The sequence below is a fragment of the Schistocerca cancellata genome, chromosome 1, assembly GCF_023864275.1.
Source record: "Schistocerca cancellata isolate TAMUIC-IGC-003103 chromosome 1, iqSchCanc2.1, whole genome shotgun sequence".
NCBI classification, from domain to species: domain Eukaryota; kingdom Metazoa; phylum Arthropoda; class Insecta; order Orthoptera; family Acrididae; genus Schistocerca; species Schistocerca cancellata.
In genome coordinates, this window is record NC_064626.1 from 924,072,970 (window position 1) to 924,097,320 (window position 24,351).

Here is a 24,351-nt window from a genome sequence, read left to right on the forward strand (position 1 = left end):
ATCACTAATAATATTAATACTGTCACAATGAAAATAAATTTGGGTGGTATAACTTATTGAACGATATATTCAGTAAATTGCTAGTTTTGAGTTAACCCTCTTAAGAATCTGGAAATTACAGAAAGCTTGTAACCAAAACAGTTTGGTTAATTCAGTTGAAATTTTTTCAGTAGCGTGAAGTGATGTTTATTTTTTCTTAAAAATGTGACCTGGATGGTATTTGTCTTTCTTTTCAGCAGTACAGCACATTCACATAAAGAGTGCAGAAAGAATTAGTCTAATCTTGCAGGAGACCTTCTGTGAAGTTCGGAAGGTAGTAGACTAGGTACTGGCAGAAGTAAAGCTGTGAGGACAGGTTGTGAGTTGTGCTTGGGTAGCGCAGACGGTAGAGCACTTGCCGGGAAAGGCAAAGGTCCCAAGTTCAAGTCTCTGTCTAGCACCCATTTTAATCTTCCAGGAAGTTTCATGAATGAAAGTGTTTGTATTTACTGTGTATGCAATGCACAAACATATTTCCATGAAATGTGATTGGAATCATGATGATGATTGTGTTTGGTGAAAATAAGGCTGATCAGAATTAGATGTATGTAATTAATTAAAACCACTTCAATGTAGTAAGTATTTGAAGTTGTTAATTGAGAGAATTAGGTCACTTTCTAAGAAGGAAATCTGCAGTTACCCACTTTATGAAGTTTTAAATCGTCATTCATAGCACTGAGTAAAGCTACAATCTTCATGGGGGTCCGGAAGATCACTTTAGCACAGTGTTTCTCAAGAATACGGCATATCTTCAAGGAAAGAGCACCCAATAAGGGCAAAAATGCACTAGATCTGAAGGAATTACTATCTTCTTCCCCATCACTTACCTGCATTCTAGGTTTTGCATTGAATGCTCTACGAATCTGTTGTGGAGAACATCCATTTGATTTAAAAATGCTTTTGAGGTATGTGAGCTCTTCTTGCAAATTGCCTTTATCGGATATACAGTGTGTCGTATGCACTAAGGTCTTGAGGACACCTACGGTCTGTGAAGGGTGATGGCAGCTACTGGCATGAAGATATAGATTTGTGTGTGTTGATTTCTGATACACGGCATGTCCCAATGTGTCATCAACTTTGTGGTGAATGACAACATCTGAAAAGGGTAGGCAGCCATCTTTTTCTATTTCCATAATAAATTTGATGCTAGCATGGATGGAATTCAAATGCTCAAGAAATCGATGTAATTCATCCATCACATGTGTACCTCCAGGAGACCATTGGTTTAAAACTGGCTGAGTTCAGTGCCTTATCCTTGAAGTCTTCCATGAGTAAAGAAAGTCATAAGAAGTTTAAAAATACAAGGTGCAGTACCACCAAGTTTTATGGTCTTCCTAAAGTTCATTTGTGTGACCCATTCTAGAATACTGCTTAAGTGTGTGGGATCCTTACCAGAGAGGTCTAACAGGGGATATTGAATATGTACAGAGAATGACAGAATGAATGGTCACAGGTTTGTTTAATCCATAGGAGAGTGTCACAGAGATGCTGAAGGATGTGAAATGGCATACTCTTGAAGTCAGCCTTAAACTATCCCGAAAAAATCTGTTAATGAATTTTCAGGAATTGGCTTTAAATTATTACTCTAGGGATATATTACAACCCTCTACATGTTGCTCACATGGGAATTGTGAGAATAAGATTAGAATAATTATTGCATGCACAAAGGCATTCAACCTTCCCATGCTCCACACATGTATGGAACAGGAAGAAACTCTAATAACCAGTACAATGGAATGTACCCTCTGCCTTTCTCCTCACAGTATGTAGATATGGATGTGGTAGTGTCCTTCTTGACACAGTCATGCCATTTAAATACCTGGGCCTAACATTTCAAAGTAATATGAAATGTAATGAGTATGTCAGAATTGTGGTAGGGAAGGCAAATGGTCAATTTTGGTTTATTGGGAGAATTTTAGGAAAGTGTAGAAGGCAAATGGTCAATTTTGGTTTATTGAGAGAATTTTAGGAAAGTGTAGGTCATCTCTAAAGGAGACTGCATATAGGATGCTAGTGTGACATATTCTTGAGTAATGTTAAAGTGTTTGGGATCCACACCAGGTCAGATTGAAAGAAGATTCAGAAGCGAGCTGCAAGATTTGTTACCAGTAAATTTAATCAACATGAAAGAGTTATAGATATGCTTAGAGAGCTCAAGTAAGAATCCCTGGAGGGAAGAAGACATTCATTTCAGAGAACGCTACTGAGAAAGTTTAGAAAACCGGCATTTGAAGCTGACTGCAGAACAATCGTACTACCAGCAACATACATTTAGCGTAGGAACCACAAAGATAAGATCGAGAAATTGGGGTTAATGTAGAAGCATATAGATAGTATTTTTTTTCTCACTCTATCTGCGAGTGGAACAAGAAAGGAAACAGCTAGCTGTGGTGCAGGGTACCCTCTGCTGGACATCATATCATGGCTTACGGGGTGTATATGTAGATGTAGAAATACCATCACAATGCATTGTATTACTTGTTCCAGCAACCTAATTATTTTTGTGATCTCTTGTTACTGATATCAGCTGATGGACTAAGGAATTATTGTACAAGCAAATCCATTCATTACTTCAAATGCTCCAATTCTCTCCCCCTATTTTTGCAGCTAATCTTAAGAAGAAATCATTGAAATTAGTGGCCAATGATATCAATATATTATCATATCTCTCATTAATCAAAATATCCACGGGTATGCTGCCGGTCTATAGTGTCCAACGGGCACAATATTTCGGCAAGCAAACATGTCGCCATCATCAGGTGAACTGACGGACTGAGCTCCTGTGAACGTGCCGGCACGGAGATCCGTACGCTATGGCTGCTCAGAGGGAACTGGGTTTGGTCGCGGCGGTGGCCGATTTAAATACCCTCCGCCCGCGGCGCGCTCCCTCCGCCGTCCGCGCCCAGCGCCACGGTCGCGCGGTGGAACAGATTGCGACGGCGTCTGAGATGACGTCGGTGTGATGGCTCTGTCCGCCGTGGTCGTCACAACTATACATCTGCTCGATTTACTCTTGATTAACCCGATCGCTGGTTCCCAAGCCTTGCTAAGATTATAGCCACAGTCCCGGTTTATGAGGTCGTCATTGGTGCGAATTTCGATGGCCTCTCTAACAACGCTGTCCCAGTATCTCGACGTCTGTACCAGAATCCTCGTGCGGTCATACTCCATGGCGTGATTTTCCGACAAACAATGTTCAGCGACCGCCGACTTGCTCGGATACATCAGTCGAGGGAGCGCGCCGCGGGCGGAGGGTATTTAAATCGGCCGCCGCCGCGACCGAACCCAGTTCCCTCTGAGCAGCCATAGCGTACGGATCTCCGTGCCGGCACGTTCACAGGAGCTCAGTCAGTCAGTTCACCTGATGATGGCGACATGTTTGATCGCCGAAATATTGTGCCCGTTGGACACTATAGACCGGCAGCATACCCGTGGATATTTTGATTATCAAATACGCCGGGAGAAACTCAAGAATCACATATCTCTCATTGCTGCTGTTATCAGGGAATTTAGTATCTTTTTCTAATAACCCCATGAAGAACAGTACATTACTTCCTGTGGTGCCTCTACAGGTTTTGTTTAGAGGTAATTTTCTGTATTACACAAAGCTCTCCTTTCAACAAAAGATACGTTGATTGTAGATGTTGGCTATCCTTTTTTTGGCTTTTAATGTAATTTTCCCTGACTTACAGGAAATCTGAATTCGTGGTGGTGTTAGAATATTGCTAGGAAATAATTACTCATCTGCTGTGTGCCCTTGATAAAGCTCTCATTTTGTATTCCATAAATGTACAGTGAATAGTGGGACTGAGTGAGCATTCTAATTTTGCAAAATTTTACTTTTTTCTTTTCCTATCTAAATTAGATTGACACAGGTGCTATACTTCTCATCATTGTGACCAAACAGTGTAGTTGTCATAGGGCCTTTTTCTAGGTGTGCAATGTTGTTCTATTCCTATTTGATTTGTTTCTCACAGTAACACTCTGTTGGATAACAGTGCTGATTGAGGCACCTATTGTTACTGTTGGAAATGACATTCAAATTGCAATCTCATTGTCCATGTCTTCCCAGTTATTACTACTTAATTCTGTTAGTAACCTGTGCAAGAAAATGGAGATCCTCATTCTCAAACATGCATGGAAATCATTTTTGTGGCTTGTATTGTGGCTGTGTAAACCACAGTACACCTGAAGCGCATGTTTACTATTTACTGCAAACATTCAAACACATGCCGAGAGAGTGACAGGCTCTGGAGCAATGAAAATATCTAAGTTATCACATCAGAATACTGTAGTTTCTTTAGACAATGGGGAGTGGATGTATGCAAAATAATCCAAAACCTTGGTCTTCCAGTCTTCGTGATGTGAGTTACTTAAAAGTGTAAAAAGTGGAAAATTGCTTCCATTACCTGTGAGAGGCAAGGTTCAGTGTTTGAGTACTGGTCTGCTGCACAGTATGTGCTTGGGTAGTGCAGCAGGTAAGAGCATTCCCATGAAAGGCTAGATGCAGGTTCAAGTCATAGATCAGGAAACAGTTTAATTGCACAGTGAAAGATTCATTATGCAATATATTTCCTGTTTAATTTTTGATAACCCCCCTCGTAGCTGGCTATGGAGCAGAACACTAAACATTTTGATACACATTGTTTCATTTTGTGTCTTGTTATTAATTCCTACTTCTGATGCAGATGATATATTATTGCTTGCTATGAATTTTCAGGAGATTAAGATTCAAAAAGTTTGCTATGAACCAGATAGTTTACCATATCAGCTACTTTATACATTGTCTTAGATGGCTTAGTTTGGATCCATAGTCTGTATCCTTATATCACAACTAAACATCTGTTTCTGAATGCCACTTCATAGTCAATAAAAATTCATAAATTTAATTAAATTTCAAAATTAACATTATTTAACAATAAGCCCTATTGAGATCTCAAATTGTGTCAACAGTTTTTCTGAAAAGGTGTGGTATAGATATAAGAGTCTATCAAGACAAAGCAAATTTTATAAGCTTGGGAAATAACCAGAATACATCCTGTAAAGAGTTTGAAAAAAAAATCACCAAAAGGGATGTGTAAAATGAAATATTGTCTTTAAGAAAGAAATCCCCATGTGTATGGGATGAAATACCCACTTCTGTAATCAAGAATATGTATAATATCATTTCACAACCTCTGGCAGTTATTATAAATCAATCTTTTGAGTAGAGATGTTTTCCAGATGTACTGAAATATGCCGAGATGAAACTGTTATTTGAAAAGGGATTGACAGAAGATATGGGGAATTACTGCCCCTTCTCTCTTCTGTTGGTCTTCTGTACAGTTTTTGAAAAGGTTGCAGAAAAACAAATTCAAAAAATTATTACTTCAAATGACATATATTAAAAAAAAACAGTTTGAATTCCAACAGGGAAAAAATCACTTTAATTGCTGTCAGTGAGTTTACTCAAAAAATATGCTCCACATTAGATAAGGGTGAAAAGATCACAGGAATATTCTGTGATCTGATTGATTCAGTGAAGCACTCCCTATGTCTCCACAAACTACACCTATATAGAATTAGAGACATTGCTTTACAGTGGTTCAACTCTTTCCTAACAGAAAGGAAAATGGAGTAATTGTAACTTCAAATTAAAGAAATTACTGAAAAACTGGAAAATGATTTTCCAAGGAGTCTCATAAAGTTCAATATTGGGGGTCTCTGTTCCTTTTCAACATAAACGACCTACCACACGCTATTGATCTTCATTCAGTTTTATCTGCTGGTGATGCATCAGTTCTAATTGAAAATGAGGTAACTGAAAAAGTTCCTGAAAGTGTAAAAAATACTCCACAAAAAATTTAATCTTGGTTCCATCAAAATGGGCTAAAACTAAATGTAACTAAAACCAGAATGATGCAATTTGAAGCTAAATCATTAGAAGAGAATGAAATAAAGATAACTTGCAATGATTAGGATATCTCAGAAGCAAATCATGTTACATTCTTAGGCCTTAATATTGATAAAAATCTAAATTGGAAGGTACACATTGACCATATAGCAAATAAATTTAGTAGATCAGCATTTGCAATGTGTATTTTGGCAGTTGCCACAAACATAGACACCACAATGGTAGTCTACTATGAGTCAATTATTCATTGTGGCATAATCTCCTGGGGAAATTCAACAAATGTTATCAGACTCCTTGTGTTACCAAAGAGAATAATTAGGAGCATGTGTGTTGCCAGACAATGGATATCCTGTTGACCCCTGTTAAAAGATAAAATACTATGTGTTCCCTCCATTTACAAGTATGAGGAGATGGCGTTATTCCTGTGCAAAAATCAGCGTACAGTAAACTATTTCCATTTTTACCACAACTACAGCACTTGTCACAGGAGGCATTTTCAACTCCTGACATACCACTTAAAATTCTACTCCCATATGTCAAGAGTATATATGAAGATTAAAATTACAATAAAATAAAATGCAGTAATATATTAAACGTGGAACTTGGTCACTGAAAAGATTAATCCACTCTTCTGGTGCAAGAATTCATTGAGGTCAGTATCACAATTTCAACAAGGGAATTAAACATTTTATTTTTGTATACTGAAAACTGCAGTATGCATTTGTGTAGCAGTATTAAAATAATATAAACTATTCTATTACTCTTCAAAAACTGTTTCTAATTTTAAATCTTGACATGTCTACTGTACAGCAATGAAATGATTTGAGAAGAGTATTTTAAGAGAAGAATAAATCAAGATATTTGAGGAGACATTCTTCACTCAAGATTTAGTTTTATTCCTATGGTTCAGTCAGTCAGTGTGATCCATCTGATAACTGTTATGAATTCCATTCATTGAAGAAAGGTGCCATTAATGTCTTAGAATTTTATGGTCAAAGTCAAGGCCTTCTCCAGAATGTTTGAACAGAATACTTTGATTATATCAGTTTTTATACTAGTGAAACTTGCAAATTTCATTGCTTTGATACACACACTCACATGCCTAAATAAGTACCAGCTTTTAGTAATATGGTGGCTCAAGAATCTTGTTACTGATTTTATTTCTGAAACTAATGTCTGTCTGTTGGTATAGGTCCTACAGTATCTGCTTGACTACATCTAATGCAGCCTTTATTATTGGAATTATTATTATTAACAGCTGTAATGTTTGCTGTCCTATGGGGGAATTGTTATCCAGTTGTTGTGGGGTCCATGTGTTTGTCACAGCTGTTATTGAGAACTCAATTTCAGTTCTCCTGCAAAGTTGTGCTAATTGGTGTTCAGTAATTATCTAAGTCGGTTCTTGCACTTTTAGTGCATTTTATTTTTGTGTGGAATAAAGGTTTTGCTTTTTTGATGAAACACTGCTGTGTTTCACAATTTTTGCAGTAGTTGAGTATTTACTCTTTAGTATAGCTTGTTTTTGAATTAGGAAGATGGTTGGTCTTCCTTGTACAAGGTAGTTGAAGCCTATGTTTTAGCAATCTTTTGTCACTCCTCCTCCTCCTCCTCCTCCTCCTCATCATCATCATCATCATCATCATCATCATTGACATGAAAGCTTTTTGTGTGCCGTGGGTTTCTGTAGAAGATTATTCCTGTCTTTCATGTTCAACGCCAAATTCCTCCAATTATGCATTCCAGTTTTCATTATGTCCTCTCTGCCACATTCCTCCCATCTTAGCTTTGGTCTGTCAACTTTCTTGGTTTAATCAGGTGCTGCATTGAACATCTTTTTAGTTTCTGAGGCTATGGTAACACTTGTTGGCAAACAATATTCACTTTTGGATTTTAGGGCTAACATTGTTCTTAAAGTTTACCTCTGATTCGAGGTAAGTGAAACTACATATAGCACCAAATTTATGTGAACCAGTTTCTTTTCATTTAGGTTCACTAGGATAATCTTTCTTAGTTAAAGGCATATATGAGGCGTATTCAGAAAGTAAGTGTACAGCGACCAATATGAGCTTTGAATTGGAATGTGAGAATTTTCTGGGCTGTGTTGTGATGAGTGGCTTATTATATGCCTGGGACAAAAAGACAGTTGTTCCCCATATGCCAAAACATTCAAAACAACAATTTCAAGCAAAAAAATCGTGGCTTCATTGTTTTAAAACTGACAAGGCATAATGTTGGTCTATTTCTGCATCAAATGGAGACCATCAGTATACAGTTATATTGTGAGACTCTAAAAAAACTTAAAAGGAGTATTCAAAACAAAAGGAGAGAATTGCTGATAAAAGCAGTGTGATTGTTGCACAGCAAAGCTTGTTGTCACACAGCCTTAGCTACCAAGCCACTCTTGAACTCATTTGGTTGGGATGTTTTGAGCCATCCGCCATGTTCTCCTGACTTGGTGCCTTCAGATCATCTTCTTTTCACCTCCCTGAAGATAAATGAGTGGAATTAAATTTTCAACTGACGAGCAGTGGTGAAAGGAGGTTGCATGAGAGTTCTAAGAGGAGGGCATCAAGAAGCTTGTGCCAAGGCTCACCATATGCGCTGAATGGGGTGGTGATTATGTAGAAAAGTAGTCAACAAATGTATCAACAGTATCCTATTTTTTCCTTCAAATACTTTTTTTCTAAAAAATAGATAAACATCTAGTACACTTACTTTCTGAACATGCCTTGTACTTAGATTTTGCTTGATTTATCTGTGGGTTTATCTTTCTAGCAGATCTTTCAAAACTTGTAAAGGCTTCTTTCTTTGCTCTTGGTCTTCCTATAATTCCTACAATTCTATCAATATCATCTGCATATGCCAGCACCTGAACTGATTTTTACAGGATAATCTGCCTTGTATTAATGCCAGCATCTCTTACAACCTTAAAGTGATCAATTTATTAGGAATATCAAACTCTTCCATTCCTGTGTACAGCTTCCTTCTGTCCATACTTTCGTAGTCTGACATGAAGTCTATAAGGAGGTGATGTGTATCAATACCAAATTCCTTATAATTTTCTAGTATCTACTATATCATGAAGATCTGATCATCAGCAGATATTCCTTGACAAAATCCATATTGATAAGTCACCAACAGCATTTTCAATGTAGAGTGCAAGTGTACTACAGGGTATGTTGGATAATATTTTATATGCAACATATAATAGGCAAATCCCTCTATAGCTAGAGCACATCATGACACCGTCTTTCTTGTCTGTTGAGAATACCTATGTTCCTTCCATCAGGGATACTTTAATCTATCCAAATATTAATTACAGCTTGTGAAAATGTTTGAAAAATTCCTTTCCTGCCTTTTGTACCAGTTCTGTTGGTATTAAATCCATCCTTGGGTCCATATTATTCTTCAGCTTCATAGTGGCTGCCTCCATTTCCTCAGCATTTGGTGCTGGTTCCTCTGTTTTTGAGTTCCTTGTGTACAGAGGGTAAGATTCCTTGGTTCTCAGCTAAACCCTCATTCAGCAGTTGGCCAAAGTGTTGAATCCATGGTTCACATATTGCTTCATCACCATTAAAGATGGAACCATCTGTATTACTGCATAAATTTCTAGTAAGCTGGAACTCCTTTTGGCTGTTATGTAACTTTTGATGTAAAGCTTCTGACCTCATTCATCTCTTTCAGCTGTTATGATTTTTCCAGTTCTTTTTGTACATGCTTTTTTAAACTTTTGTTTGGATTTCAGAATTGGAGGAATTTGGCACTAAACATGAAAGACAGGAATAATCTTCTACAGAAAGCCGAGGGGAGGATGAGGAGTGACAAAAGATGGCTAAAACATAGGCTTAAACTACCTTGTGCAAGGAAGACCAATCCTCTTCCTAATTCATAAACAAGCTATACCAATGAGTAAATATTCAATTACTGCAAAAATTGTAAAACCCAGCAGCGTTTCATCAAAAAATCAAAACCTTTATTCCACACAAAAATAAAATACACCAATTAAGCACAAACTTGTGAAATAACTGAAACTGAGTTCTCGATAACAGCTTCAATGAACACACAGACACAGCAACAACTGGCCAACAACTCCCTCATAGGGCAACAAACATTACAGCTGTTAATAATAATTACAATAATAAAAGCTGCATTAGTTGTAGTCAAGCAGATACTGTAGCACCTAAGCCAACAACACAGACATTAGTTTCAGAAATAAAATCACTAACATGATTCTTGAACCACCATATTACTAAAAGCTGGTACTTATTTAGGCACATGAGTGTGTGTATTAAAACATTGAAATTTGCAAGTGTCTTCTTTTCTTGCTGTTCCATAAACTTCTACATTTCTTCAGATGTGGTTTAGAAATTTACCTGGAAAGGAGAGTCATCAATAGATGTACAAGTAACATTGGGTGCACCACAGGAAATGTGTTTGGACCCTTGCTTTCATGTTGTAATTAATGACACTGCGCACAACATAAATAGTAACCTCTGAAGTATAGTAACTTATAATGAAGTACTGTCTGAAAGAAGATGCAGAAATCTTCAGTCACATTTTGATAAGATTTCAGAGTGATGCAAAGATGGGAAACTTGCTTTAAAAGCTCAGAATTGTAAGATTGTGCAAGTCACAAGACAAAAAAAAATGTAGTATCCAATAACATCTATGAGTCACAGTTGGAATTGATCATCTTATACAAATACCTTGGCGTAAGTGTTTGTAGGAACATAACATGGAATATCACATACAAACCTGCCAACTTATACAGTTTATCCGTAAAATTTATGCAAGTTGCAGCATTTTACGGTTTTACTGAACATTAACATTCGATAATCACCCCACATCTGTACAATCAGTTTAAGACTTTGTGTGCTTTCACATGTTTCAGTGAAGTGTTTGACTGCCTTGAGTTTTTCTGTTATAGTTTTATGTGATGTTCAGTGATCCACATTCCTTTAAATGTTTCAGTACATATCAAGACTTTGTTCTTGGACATTTTCATATCCTATATTCCTATTGTAGGATTCATGAATAAATCTAACAAGAAACAGCACTTCCAGACATTTAAAGAATCATATTCTGTTGATTTTCTGTCCTCCTAAAATCAAGAAAGGGAGAAAATTTTGTGTTGTGTATGATATGTGGGTGTGGAAGTGTTTTGGGTACATATTACTTCCTCCTTGGAGAAAGCAATAGGCCCATCCCACTGGTCCAGTGGTCTATCCAAACATCTGCCTTAAGATAACCACCTAGTAGATACATGCTTAACATTTTTCTTTGCCTCTTTATTGTGCAAGTTGTGAAATTTCTTGAGGCATTCTTTTCTTCTGACACTTCTCTCTAAGGACCTCATCCACTTTAAGTGGTAATCTTCCAGCACCTTTTTCAGATGCTAGATTTATCAGATGGCAAATGCAACCTATGATTCCAATACCTGGTTGAACTTTCTCCGGAACTACTGAAACCCCATTTTTTGTAGTCTATCATAACAGGAGCATTGTCAGAGCAGAAAGCCACCAATTGGTATGTTAAGATGATTCAGCTGTGATAACTTCAGGTTACCCGTGTTTTGACCTGTTGAGTCTCCATCTAAAGCTGGCATGGATAACAATGTGCTCACCACTTTTTCCAGCAGAATATTATTGGATGTAACTACAGTAGGATACAACTTGCCATTCACATCATTGCTTCCAGCCATTGCTAAAGAAGATGGTCTGTTCTGAAGGCGCTTAATAACTTTAGATTATGCGTTTTTTGGCATTTTATTTACTATGCATGTCATTTTCATGTGGTCATAGCTATATTTCTTTGCAACTTCTGATGTGAGAACCATATTCTTAGATCAAACACAAGATGACCAGCCACACTTACGGGCACATTGTGTTTCACCAAAAAGGAAGTAAACAGATATTTGGCCCTCATTATGTCACTTTCAACTTTTCCAGACTTGACAGATAAGGTGCTGATTTTCTTGTTATCTTACTTTGATTTAACATAACTTACACGTTTAATGCACTTCACATGATTACTTAAGTCGTTTCTCCCAGCCTCTTGTATTCACCTGTAGGCCTCATTTGTAATTGCTGTTAAATGTGCACACTCTTTACCAGACCAGCAATTTCATGTGGCATGATCTACTCTTACTGGACATTTGTTACAAAATTTGTAAACCATGATTTAGATGCTTCCATATTTCCTCAATTCTCTCACTGTTGGGAAAGTGCCAGTTTTCCCTGGAGTAGGTCAGAAAATCTTGGGTGCAGTTTCGATATGGAAATTTCTTGCTTGAGATCCACATAACTTCCTTGCAGTGGAGTTTTGTCTTCTGATTGTTGCAATTACAAGTTAGTGTTCAGAGTGTGCATTAGCACCCCTATAGCTTGTAACACACATTAGGTTAGACAGATATCTTGCATATATTAGGAGATGGTCAGTTTGGTTGAAGGTATTTCCATCTGGAGATTTCCGTGCCATAATGTGTATATCTTTGTGGTTAAAAATTGTACTATCCACTATCATATTTGCCACAGAAGCAAAGTGTAAAAGACTGATATCATTGTCATTCGAGTTATCATGTAGGTTGTATTTTCCAATGCAGAACTCATACTCACCATCTTTTCCAATTTTAGCATTCACGTCTTAAAAAGTTATTCTGCAGGCTGCTCCTGGACACACACTGTGTACTTCATCTAATTCACCGTGAAATAATGTCCTCCTCTTCTCTGATCTCTTCAGCTGGAAGGACAGGAACACTTATGAGACTATAGTTGCAGAATTTCACTCTGATTCTCAATCTGCATAGTCTGTGTGACTTTGCCTAGAAGTCCATCAGAAGATTTTTTTCTTATTTACAATAGAACCAATATCAATCATATAATCTTCTTCTCCATTTCCCCTTCACCTAAAAATCTCACCTCTTCAATAGCTGTAACATCCAGTTCATCATAAACAGGTCAGACTCTATATTTCTTTGTTAGATTTCATAAAACTTGATTTTTACGTGTTAGGTTGTGAACCCAACACTAATCCCTGGCAATCCTGGAGTACCATTTTCTGTTAAAATTGGCTCCCTGAACTGGTCAGTCTCCATTTTAAAGTATCAGGAACTTACTTTGTCACTATTGCTTGATGTAGCTGTGTACAGTGCATGTACCATTACCTTGGGATCATGGTATGTACATGTGTGCATCAGGCTTGGTAGGAATATGTTGCATTTCTTGTGTTCTATTTGTTCATTTCCATCTGCAGGAAACACGCCTCAGGGGCATGTACTACCCTTTGAGCACCTCCCCCACCCCCACCCACCATCCCTTCCCATTCTCTTGTCACTGTTACTGTTAAATTGTTCCCTTGCTTAAGGTATGTGTCAGAAAAGAGAATATTTTTCATCAACACTGTCTGCATTGTAAATCTTTACCCAATGGCCTTTCCCTAAGTTTCCACCTAAACTCTGTGGCTTTGCTATAGGTTATGATTCATTTGTTCAGTTCAGTTGTGTAATGTAGTGGGCAATCATTCAGAGAGAGAGAAACCAACAAGGTATGTAATAATCTGATATTATTATGACCAGAACATATATAAATGAAGCCTCAAGAAAAGTAAATAAATTTGAAACATATTTCTTAAAGTATTTAAACAGTTTTAGAGAAACTTTTTTCTTTGGATTGCATTCACATGTGTTTGTGACTAATATAAACCCAAAATATATCTGACTGGATTATTTTGCTGCTGCAATATTTTTACAGCTTTATCAGAACCATCTGCATCAACTGAATCAACAGTATCAGTCATATCATTCACAACAAAATCTTCATGTGCAATTACCTGTGGCTGATGCTTCAACTCCACCACCACCTCCACCTTCACTGCCACCACTCACAGCCACTGGAGAGCAGCAGTGGAATGTTCAAGGCAATGAGAAAGTGGGTCAGTGGACACCGCCAGATACTACAAGCACACCATTAGAGCAAGACATGCCACAATTAATGGGTGACCTTACACTGGCACTTATGAACACCGTTCCTTCAGAGCTGCCAACAACATCAAATGATACTATTACGGTATATTAAAACTTAACAGTTTCAAATATTATTGACTTACTGATTTGATTTTCTGTTATTGTCAATGTGAGAACTTTTGTATTATGGTGTAGTAGTAGTAGTAGTAGTAGTTGTTGTTGTTGTTGTTGTTGTTGTTGTTGTTGTTGTTGTTGTTGTTGTTGTTGCCATATTATACAGGACTATAAAGCAAAATATTGAAACACCTGCAGTGCTAAAAATGTTCTGATACATCCTGGAGATGACACTTCATTTGTACCAGCTCTGAGTACAGCTATTTGGGGTTGATACAAAGAAAGTACAAATAGACATTATGCTCACTTACACATGTGATTGATATCTGCAGCTTGCTAAGGAATTTGAACTCAAGACTCCTTGCTGTTAAGGGCTACTGCACACTTACATGTAAAGCAAAGGTGCTGCAATGCCCTGTTAGTGTCACATGCAGAGCCACTGGTAGTACGGGAGTTGGTTAGTCGCAGTGCGAGGTAGAAAACGCCATTGTAATGTCCAAGGCTGTAATTTCAGGAGTGTGAAATTGCTTTAAGCCAAAGGAGATATACCTATAAAATTAAGCTAATGCTTGTGCTTTTAGGAATTCTGTCTACATACAGTGAAATTGGTTGGCATGGTGATGGGCAAGAGTGTGTCTGGAATGGTATCCCCAGTGTACCCCCACATCTGTATGAGTGAAATATGCTTAATTTTGGAGATGTGACCAAAGTCCCTCAGAAACCCATGAAAGATGCCTTTGATTCTGTGCTACTCAGAGTTCACATATGACTTCTCATGAGCTGAAGGATCATTTGTGTATTGTAAAACATGCAACAGCCACAGTTACAGTTTAAAACCTTTAAATATTTTGTATGTTCCTTGGTTAAAGCAACATGAGAGCCAATTGACAATACCAGAGGGAAAGTTAAGTATGCAGCATTATAGACGTGATTATCATTTTGTATTTCACTTATATTAAAAAAACCACCTTGTTGGATTACTACAAACATAATGGTATTTATAATAAAAACTATTTCCACAAATATCACAGTGACAGAAAAATCATCATTTTGGTCTTCATGAAAATAATGTTAAACAGATGAAAATAAAGTAGGATAGAACAAGAAATTAATGCTGACATACACCCCTAGGTTACCATAAAAGGTATATCCCTTGGGCTTGTTAAAAGTTTTTGTGATTCACAAAGTTCAGAAACGTTTTGTCTGTGGGCAAAAATATAGTATTATCACTATGATGATGATAATGATCTGTGAGTTGAGATGGGTTAACATCCTAAGTAATTAAATCAGAGGGTAAAATAACAATCAAGACTGTTTCCTAGATTTATTTAAAATATAAAAGGTAAAACCACTCTTAAAGAAAGGCTCAAGGGAAGATGTGGGAAATATCTTTTTCTCAAATTACTGTTCTGTCAAGAATGTTGCGGAAAGTAGCGGCCATCAAGAATCAAAATTTTACTGTAGAATATGAGATTAATCTTATAGGTTTCCGCTGAGGAAAAAAGTCAAAAGCACTCCTTGCTACTTCACAAATGAGATGTTATGAAATACGTCGCAGTAAATACCGGTATTTTAACATAAGTATTTAATTTGATTGCAACTGTTTTTAAGGGAGATGAGTGAAGTTACAGTATGGCAACTGGTAAGAAAATGTAGTCCAAGAAACTCTAGCCAAGAAGTAATAAGTGGAGACCATCATAAGGATTTTACTCTGAATGTCTTGAAACCAAGCAACAAAAAGAAATGGAAAGAAACACTCCTGTGGAATGATAAAATAAGGATTTATTACAGAAGACGAATAGAGCCTTTAGGGTATGGTTCCAGAAGAGATGTGGGCAGTAAAATTACATGCACACCCAAACATAGGTTCACAAATCTCCTTGTAGAAATTGCACAGTATGTCACAATCAAAAATGTACTTTTCCAGGCACTAAATTGACTTGGTCCTTTACTTTGAACCCAAAGCTGGTAAAGATGTCTAAGCTGAAAATATTATTAGCTGTACAGGGCCGTACACATAGGAAGGTTAATACTTGTTTGATATTTTTTGTAGGTAGTCACCAGCAACAGTTCTATGAGGATAAGAATGAGGATAGGAATGGCCCTGCAGCAGCAAGATGAGACTTGGTGCTGGACCTGTTGTGATGGGCTGCTTGTTGATACAGCTGTGAGGTAGCTCTGCTTGCTGCTGCCTGTATGGTGCAGGCAGCTGCTTCTGGAATGCTGGCTACTGCAATCAGGGCCGTGCTGCAGATTCTTAGACTTGTGTGACTACTGTCACAATTCCTTGGAGGGAGGGCATTTTTGACCAACTTGATTAACATTACAAAAAAAGCACACTCGAAGCTGACGGGATAGCAGAATGAAAGACGTGCATCCCCCAGTGGACACTGGTGATTTGGATGCCTGTAAACCCCAATGAGATTTAGAGGCGGAAAAATATAATGAGTCAGAATCACCAGATGACTGCTGTTCACAGTTCCAATAAATTACTCGTGATAATTAAATTTCTTGTGTGAAGACATGCTGAGCTGCAGAAACCTCAAGAGATTTAGTAATTTTAAGCACTTAACATAATCTAGGATCAGACTATGCCAAAGCTTTGCTGTGACCTCCCTGTCGGGCTAGGTGCCTTATCACTACCTGAAAGTAAGATTCTGCAAACCAAACTTTATGGCTCTGACATGGGAAATTGTACTTGAATGCAAGACTTTAAAAGTCATAAGCCTTTGCTGATTGTTATTGTTGTGTATGGTACAGACTGAACTGTAGTCTACTCTCAACAAGATGCATCTGCTGACTGTATTACTTAGTTGACAGAGTGCAGAGGTCAGTGAAAGATAATTCACTAGTGTCCAAGGGGTTTGGAAATTTGTGCACCACTTCATACAAACAGCTACTAGAAAAGAGCAAAACACTTTGATACCTACCAGAAATGCCAAAAGCAAAACTGTACTGTTCAAAATGGTGGGGGTAGTCTTCCAAGCTCTCCGAAGACTCGTCAAAAGCTTTGAAAGGCAATGGTGGTGCAGCCGCAGCCAGCAACTGATGCTGTTGCTGTTGAGACATGAGCTGCAAGAGAGCAACATGCTGTTGCTGGTGCTGCTCCTCTTGAGCTGCAAATTATTGCTGTTTTTCCTTGAACTGGTGCTGTTGAAGTGGCAGCTGTTGCCAAATTCCAGAAATTTGAGGTCATTAACATGGGCATCGACTGTTAACATGTCACTGAAAACATAATAGGGTAAGATCTTTTTGCTTTTGTGTCCACCACTAATACAAATATGTAACCCATAAACAATGTAATAATCATTAATAATGACGACCAGAATGTCAATGTCCAAAACAGGGTCAGTATCCATATAGTATCTAGGCATGATTTTCTCTAACTTATGGCTGCTCATTTAGCTCCATTAGTCTTTAAGTGGCTGGGCTCATGTGACAATACTCACCCATCTGGCTGCTCTCGTCAACCGCTAGCTGTAGTGCCTCCTTATCTCTATCAATATTGACCACTCGCAGGGATGTTAAGCCATGCACTGTAAAGTAGCTTCTTTCTTTTAGAATTTGCATCAATCAATCTTACATTCCAATGTGCTGCACCCTTTTTTGGGGGAGGGGGGGGGGGGGGCGGGCAGAGGCAGGGGGAGACACTTTTGATTTCTAATAGCAATTTCAATGGTTGTGGACAAACTTTTTTACTAAATTGTGTCACTGTGGAATTATTTTCTGATATGCCTTTTTTTCTTTTTGATTAATTTTGATATAATAATTATATTCTTAGATGTATAGATATGACATAGACTTCTGTAAACTGTATCTTGAAATTATTACTCTCTCTCTCTCTCTCTCTCTCTCTCTCTCTCTCTCTCTCTCTCTCATATTTCCTAAGGTTATACTATTCCTATAAATGCAGTCTCAACTGTTTCTCCGTGATAATAGTATTTATTCCACTTCCATTGCCATCTAAGAAGACAAATTTTAGAATTAATTTTTATTATTATTATTTTCTTCAGCATTTTGCTTTTTGAAAGACTTGCTTCCCAGTTACTGCACTCATTGTTGTTAACTGTTCTTGTTTCTGTAACTTTTCATTTCATATGTATTGTAGGTGACTCATTACATTTGTACATTGTTGATTTTTTTTTTTTAATCTTTCTTTACCTTCCAGTGGAATATTGTATTGTTTGAAGTTAGGAGTTGGTTTTGGTAGCTGCTGGTGAATTTAGTTTCTTCCTATTACACATTTCAGAGCTGTTCTGAGTTTTGTTGAACTGGAAGTTTCTGTATGCAATGTATTCCAGTTCCTAAGCCTTCCATAATTAATCCTCTTGGTCCTGAATTATTTCCATCAAAACTACGAGGGCTTGCTGAAAAGTAATGCTTCTAAAATTTTTTTTATGTGAAAACTCCTAAAGATTTATTTCAAATATAACAAACTTTATTAATATTCTACATTTTTATTCTTCATGTCTACATATTTCTTTCTCAATATAGGCACCCTGGAAGCAAATACATTTCTCACAATGAGAGAGCAATTTGTTGATGCTATCACTGTAACATATTTGATTGTTGACAGAGCCACAACCTCACCTCTGCCTGCATTACTTCTTCACTATCAAAATGAAGTCGTCAAAGATGTTCTTTAAATTCTGGAGACAGATTAATATTATGGGGCCAAATCAGGACAGTGTGGAGGGTATGTTTCAGCACTTTTGTGTGGTCTGGCACTGTCATGCTGAAGGAGAGGGCCCTCTGGCTGTGGAAAAACTCTTATAATTAGTGCTTTAAGTTTTCTTAGGGCGTCTCGTGCACAGACATTTTGTGTTTCACGCGGCCATGTTGCACACTACAATTTGGAGCCCTCTAATGACAGAGGGTTGCAGCTTGCATCACTGAACTGGGAAGTGGACTGAGATGCCTGACATGTAGTCCCTCAACCAATATTGAAAATAGAGTAAAACATTTGGGGCATTACTTTTCAGCATACCCTCATATACACTCAAGTTATTTTGCGTTTGCTATGTTTTATCTGACAGTGACTTTCTACAAAAGTATATAACATTTCTTTAAACACATGTATAACAACATGTATACCCAGAAAGGGAGGAGGAAATGAAATGAAACAAAACTACAAGGATTGAGAGGCTATGCAGTGTTATTTCGGTGATTACTAAATTGAATCAAATTTACAGAGAAATAGGCATATTAACCCAATTATAAGCATGACATTACAACCCTTCTGGCTTGGATGCATAAACTGATTCACTTGGTAAAGGTGCCGTAAAGTTGGCCAACAACTGTTGTAACTGATTGCACACGTGTTCTGTTTGAGACAGATTTGCAGGTCGTGCTTTGTATCAGAATACCACATAATACACACAGTTTATAGAGATAAGTGCCATGTGTGAATGAGCAATGTCCTTTTGAAACATGGCACCTTTATACTGTCACATCAGAGGTAACACGTGACAATGCGGGATGTCCATGATGTACCAGTGTGCCATCAGGGTTCCCTCAGTCACTACCAGCCACGACCTGAAGTCAAACCCCATGGCTCCCCACATGTCACTGTCATACTTACCAACTATAACCCAAAGTAGTGCAGAACCACAATTCATCACTGATCACAATAACAACATTAATCAGCAATCCATGCTTCCCAGTCATGATATCACTCCAAATGCAGCTGTTTATGTTGCACTCTTAATGGCAGCCTATGTGTGGGATGGTAACTCTCTAGCCTGGCTGTTGCTGGTATCCAGTTGATGGTCCAGGGTAACACTAAATATTTCAGACAACTTCTTGAATGACAAGCACAGGTGTGAAGAGGCTATGATGTTCTTGGTGCGTAATACAGTGATCCTCCATTGTGGCGATCAGATGTGCCTTCCTCACTTTTCCACGCAGTCAAATATTGGTCCACAGTCACATCCAAATGTCCCACAAATCTGTATATTGCACTCTTTGACCCATTGGCCAAATGAAGAGCCACAATGAGGCTCCTTTTCAAGCTCTGCCAGGTGCTGATAATGCTGCAGTATCACATGAGTACACGGGCATCTCAAGAGTCCTTCACAGTGATCACTCAACATCTGACACTGTTCCTGCTCGTTACATACCATACTAGGCCTGGTAACAACACCAAACTTGAACATTTGTGCACCGCGGTGTCCATTCTGTCACGGAGAATTGCAACTCTTAATTATTTATATACCCACTGATGGTGTGAAAGTATTCAGTGATATTGACACTAAACCAAACTTTGTGGGTGCTACACTTTTTTTTGGTCAAACAGTTTAGTTTTCCATATGGAGACTCATATTAACAATGTTCCTTACTAAGTAATGTTATTTTGTTTTCAGCCTCCTGCTGAGAAATTGTCTGCATCTCAACCTTCTTGCATTCCTGCTGTTGCCCCGTGTACCACACAAGCAGTGGAAAGTACAAAAGGAAAGAATCGGGGGAGAACAGCTCCATTGTCAGTAGCTAGTGGAGCAGAGGATGCTAGATCTGCTTTTCAGGAAGATTCGCTTCACTGTGTGAGCTGTCCACAGCAAGAATGCAACTGGACTGGGAGGCTTCGTAGTTTAGCATCTCATCTTCGCCAAGTAATGCACTTCCACTTTGTTTTTATTACGCAAAATATATTTAGGTGGCGTTAAATGTTTTGATGATGCTGTCAATTGTCTCAACTAGCCCACTTATTAAATTTTTCTTCGTTTTCATCATATGTTATACCTATTTTTTTGCCTAAGGACAACTACATCAAATGTCTGCAGTTAAGATATTTAACAATTTGTGAGCATAATTTGCTTTTATAATTATGCCATCAATTAATTGCTACTGGCAGGACAGTTTTGTTGTGAATCAGAAAATAATGGACAAACAATGTAGAAAATGTGCATGTTAATTTTGAGAGAGAGGGGGGGGGGGGAGAGAGAGAGAGAGAGGGGGGGGGGAGAGAGAGAGAGAGGGGGGATATATATATATATATATATATATCATCATAGGAATGCTTGCCTAGTGGCAAAAGTCACTTAGAATCTCTGATCAGAATGAATTAAGCCCTATGACTTAATTTTTAAAATTGTTCCGTTTCTCATAATGACCAATATAAATATTGCCAGAGCCACTGGCCACAAAACATAATTAACAAGCTTTGACTATTTAGAATTAATAATTATTGATATTTTTTAATTTCAAATTAAACCAAAGCAACTTTAATTTTTAACTTCCTTCATAGATGGCAGACTATTCAGCTGTAAAGTGTAATGGCTTGTATTAGAAATAGATTTTCCACTACAAACAAGATTCCCTTAAAACCAATAATGTACTTGGTGTATGTGCAGCGACACGCAGAGGCCATCATGTCAGCTACAGAAACAAGCCACACAGTGACTGTAGCTGAACTGCAAGCTCAGCAACATGTATATTTCCTACAGGAGGCTGGGCGCCGTCTTTTCATTGTGGCAGCACATTTCCACGGAGTAATCATGTATATCACTGTACAGGTAATAACATATTTCATTTGACAAGTGACTGGATATTTGTAGTTAAATGTCAAGAACTGTAGAGTTTGTGAAAGAAGAAAATTCATTTTAGCCCTATGTGGAAGTAAGCACTTCGATGTGTAACACTAGGCCTGTATTATCCATGTAAATTTCACTTTTAAATAGTTCTGAGCCTATTGTTGGCCAGTCTTTTTATTGTTAATGATAGTTACATGTCATTCTTTTATTGAGAATGTAATGCTGCTGTACATATAGTATAAAGTGATATACTGTGGAACTGCACAGTGAGATGACAAAAATCATGGATAGCAATATATATGCAGATGGTGGTAGTATCATGTACATGAGATATAAAGGGACAGTGCATTGACAGAGCTGTCATTTGTACTCAGGTGATTCATGTGAAAAGGTTTCCGACATAATTGTGGCTGCACTATGGTAATTTAAGACTTTTAATGCTTGGTAATTTAAGACTTTGAATGCAGAGTGCTAGTTGGAGCTACATACATGGCACATTCCATTTCAGTAATCATAAGAGAAATCTATATTCAGAGATCTACAGTGTCAAGAGTGTGGTGAGAATACCACCTTTTGTAGGCATTAATCCTCACTATGGACAATGCAGTGTCTGACAGCCTTCACTTAACAACCAAGAGCAGTAGCGTTTGCTTAGAGTTGTCAGTGCTAATAGACAAGCAATACTGTGTGAATAACCACAGATATGAATGTGTGGCATATGATGAATGTACCCATTGGGACAGTGCGGTCAAATTTGGCATCCATGGGCTATGGCAGCAGACGACCAACATGAGTGCCTTTGCTAACAGCATGATATTGTCTGCAGCAACTCTCCTGGGCTTATGACCTTATTGGTTGGATCCTAGATAACAGGATTGCCATGGCCTGGTCAGACGAGTCCAGATTTCTGTTGGTAAGAGCTGATGATGGTTCGGTTCGTCTGGGATGCAGACCGCATCCATGAACACAGCTTGTCAACAAGGCACTGTGCAAGCTGGTGTTGCCTCCATAATGGTTTGGGTTGTGTTTACATGGAATGGACTAGGCCCTCTGGTCTGACTGAACTGATCATTGACTTCAAATGGTTATGTCCAGCTATTTGGAGACCATTTGCAGCCATTCATAGACTTCATGTTCCCAAAAAAATGATGGAATTTTTATAGCATGTCACCGGACCACAATTCTTTGTAATTGGTTTGAAGAACATTCTGGACAATTTGAGTGAGTGATTTGGCCAACCAGATTGCCCGACATTAACCCCTTCGAATGTTTATGGCACGTATTCGAGAGGTCAGTTTATGCACAAAATCCTACACCGGCAACACTTTCGCAACAATTATGGATGGCTGTAGAGGCAGCATGGCTCAGTATTTCTATAAGGAACTTCCAATGACTTGTTGAGTCCACATCATGTCAAGTTGCTGCACTACATCGGGCAAAAGGAAGTGTGACATGATATTAGGAGGTATCTCATGACTTTTGTCACCTGAATGTATATTTCGTCACATGAGATACATTTTAGCCCAAATTCTGAATTCTAGAGGACAATAATAAGGGAAATTAAATTGACAGATTTCCAGTTCAGCACATAAAAACAGTGTGAAATTTGAAATAAACAAAGTTGCTTCATCAGAATATTCGGGGATATCAAAGAAATTATCTAGTGGTTTGTTTGGAACACCTCAAGAATTAGATGGTGGTTGACATAATTTGTCTAGTGCACATCATACAGAAAAAGGAATGGAAATTCTTAATGAAAGCGGTTATAAATTAGCTGTACATTCATGTAGTTCAAATGTACATAAGAGCAGCTCTGTCTCTCATTCATAAAAAGAACAGCCATTAACACAAACAAACAAATTGTGCACTTCACATTTAAATTTACTGGTTTTAAATAACCTCAATAGAAACGGCTCACACAATCTATATAATATATTATTTGCTATCATTGAATCTTATATTGTACCTTATCAAAAGCAAATGTTAATAAAAGCCTCAGCAGCATTCAGCTGTTTTACATGTCTGTTTATTATGCCACAACTGCTTTCGTTGTATATGAACATCTTCGTTACTCAGAAAGTGCTAAAACACTGTAAGCCATGTGCTTTAACATCATGAGCACAATGGTTCACTTTGCTGACCACCTGGTACAAGCACTCAGCACTATGTGCAGGAACATATTGAACCATACACTGCTGCATGTTGTTACATTCCCTGCACATACTGCTGACTGTGCTTGTCAAATGTGCTCAGCAAAGTGAATCATGATGTGCTTGTCATGTTTTAGCATGTAGCTTTTAGCATTGTGTGTGGCAATTTGGTATTTTTTTGCACTGGTACATTTTGTCATCTGAAGATTTAGATGTAGTCCAAAACTGTTTGAGGCATAACAAATACACAAATACTAGCTGAGGCAGCTTTTATTAACATTCATATTAGTTAGTGATGAAGATTATTTCATGAACTATTTGTCATAACTGTACATGTTGTTAATTATGTTTGAGTGTATTTCAATTTCCTTCAGAAATGTTTCTGTTAACCTACCACAGCTATAAGAAAACCTGTAAGTCAATAATTGATTCTAAATGTATCAGCTGTTTTGAAGATTGCCCTCTGGATCAGTTTAAGCTGTATCAGTTAACCTCCCAGTTGAAACTTTCTGGTATACTGAAACCATTTGCCAGACAGGGATTCGAAGTGAGAATCTCTGTCTCTCACAGAAAAAAGCTCTACCGATAGAGCAATGTAGGCATGACTCACAACGTGTCCTCAAAGCTGTAGCATGCATAGCTGAATAGGATGTTTTCCTGTGAAAG

The 24,351-nt window shown here is 37.8% G+C and overlaps 1 protein-coding gene across 1 annotated transcript in view; it reads left to right on the forward strand.

The window, feature by feature from the left end:
* The window catches only part of LOC126162656 (uncharacterized), a 91,779-nt gene that overhangs the window by 40,805 nt on the left and 26,623 nt on the right, over window positions 1–24,351 (forward strand). Inside the window, exons 4-6 of the mRNA XM_049919298.1 lie at window positions 13,681–13,995; window positions 20,369–20,614; window positions 21,356–21,517. Coding sequence (XP_049775255.1) covers window positions 13,681–13,995; window positions 20,369–20,614; window positions 21,356–21,517 — 723 coding nt within the window. The remainder of the gene's footprint in view (window positions 1–13,680; window positions 13,996–20,368; window positions 20,615–21,355; window positions 21,518–24,351) is intronic.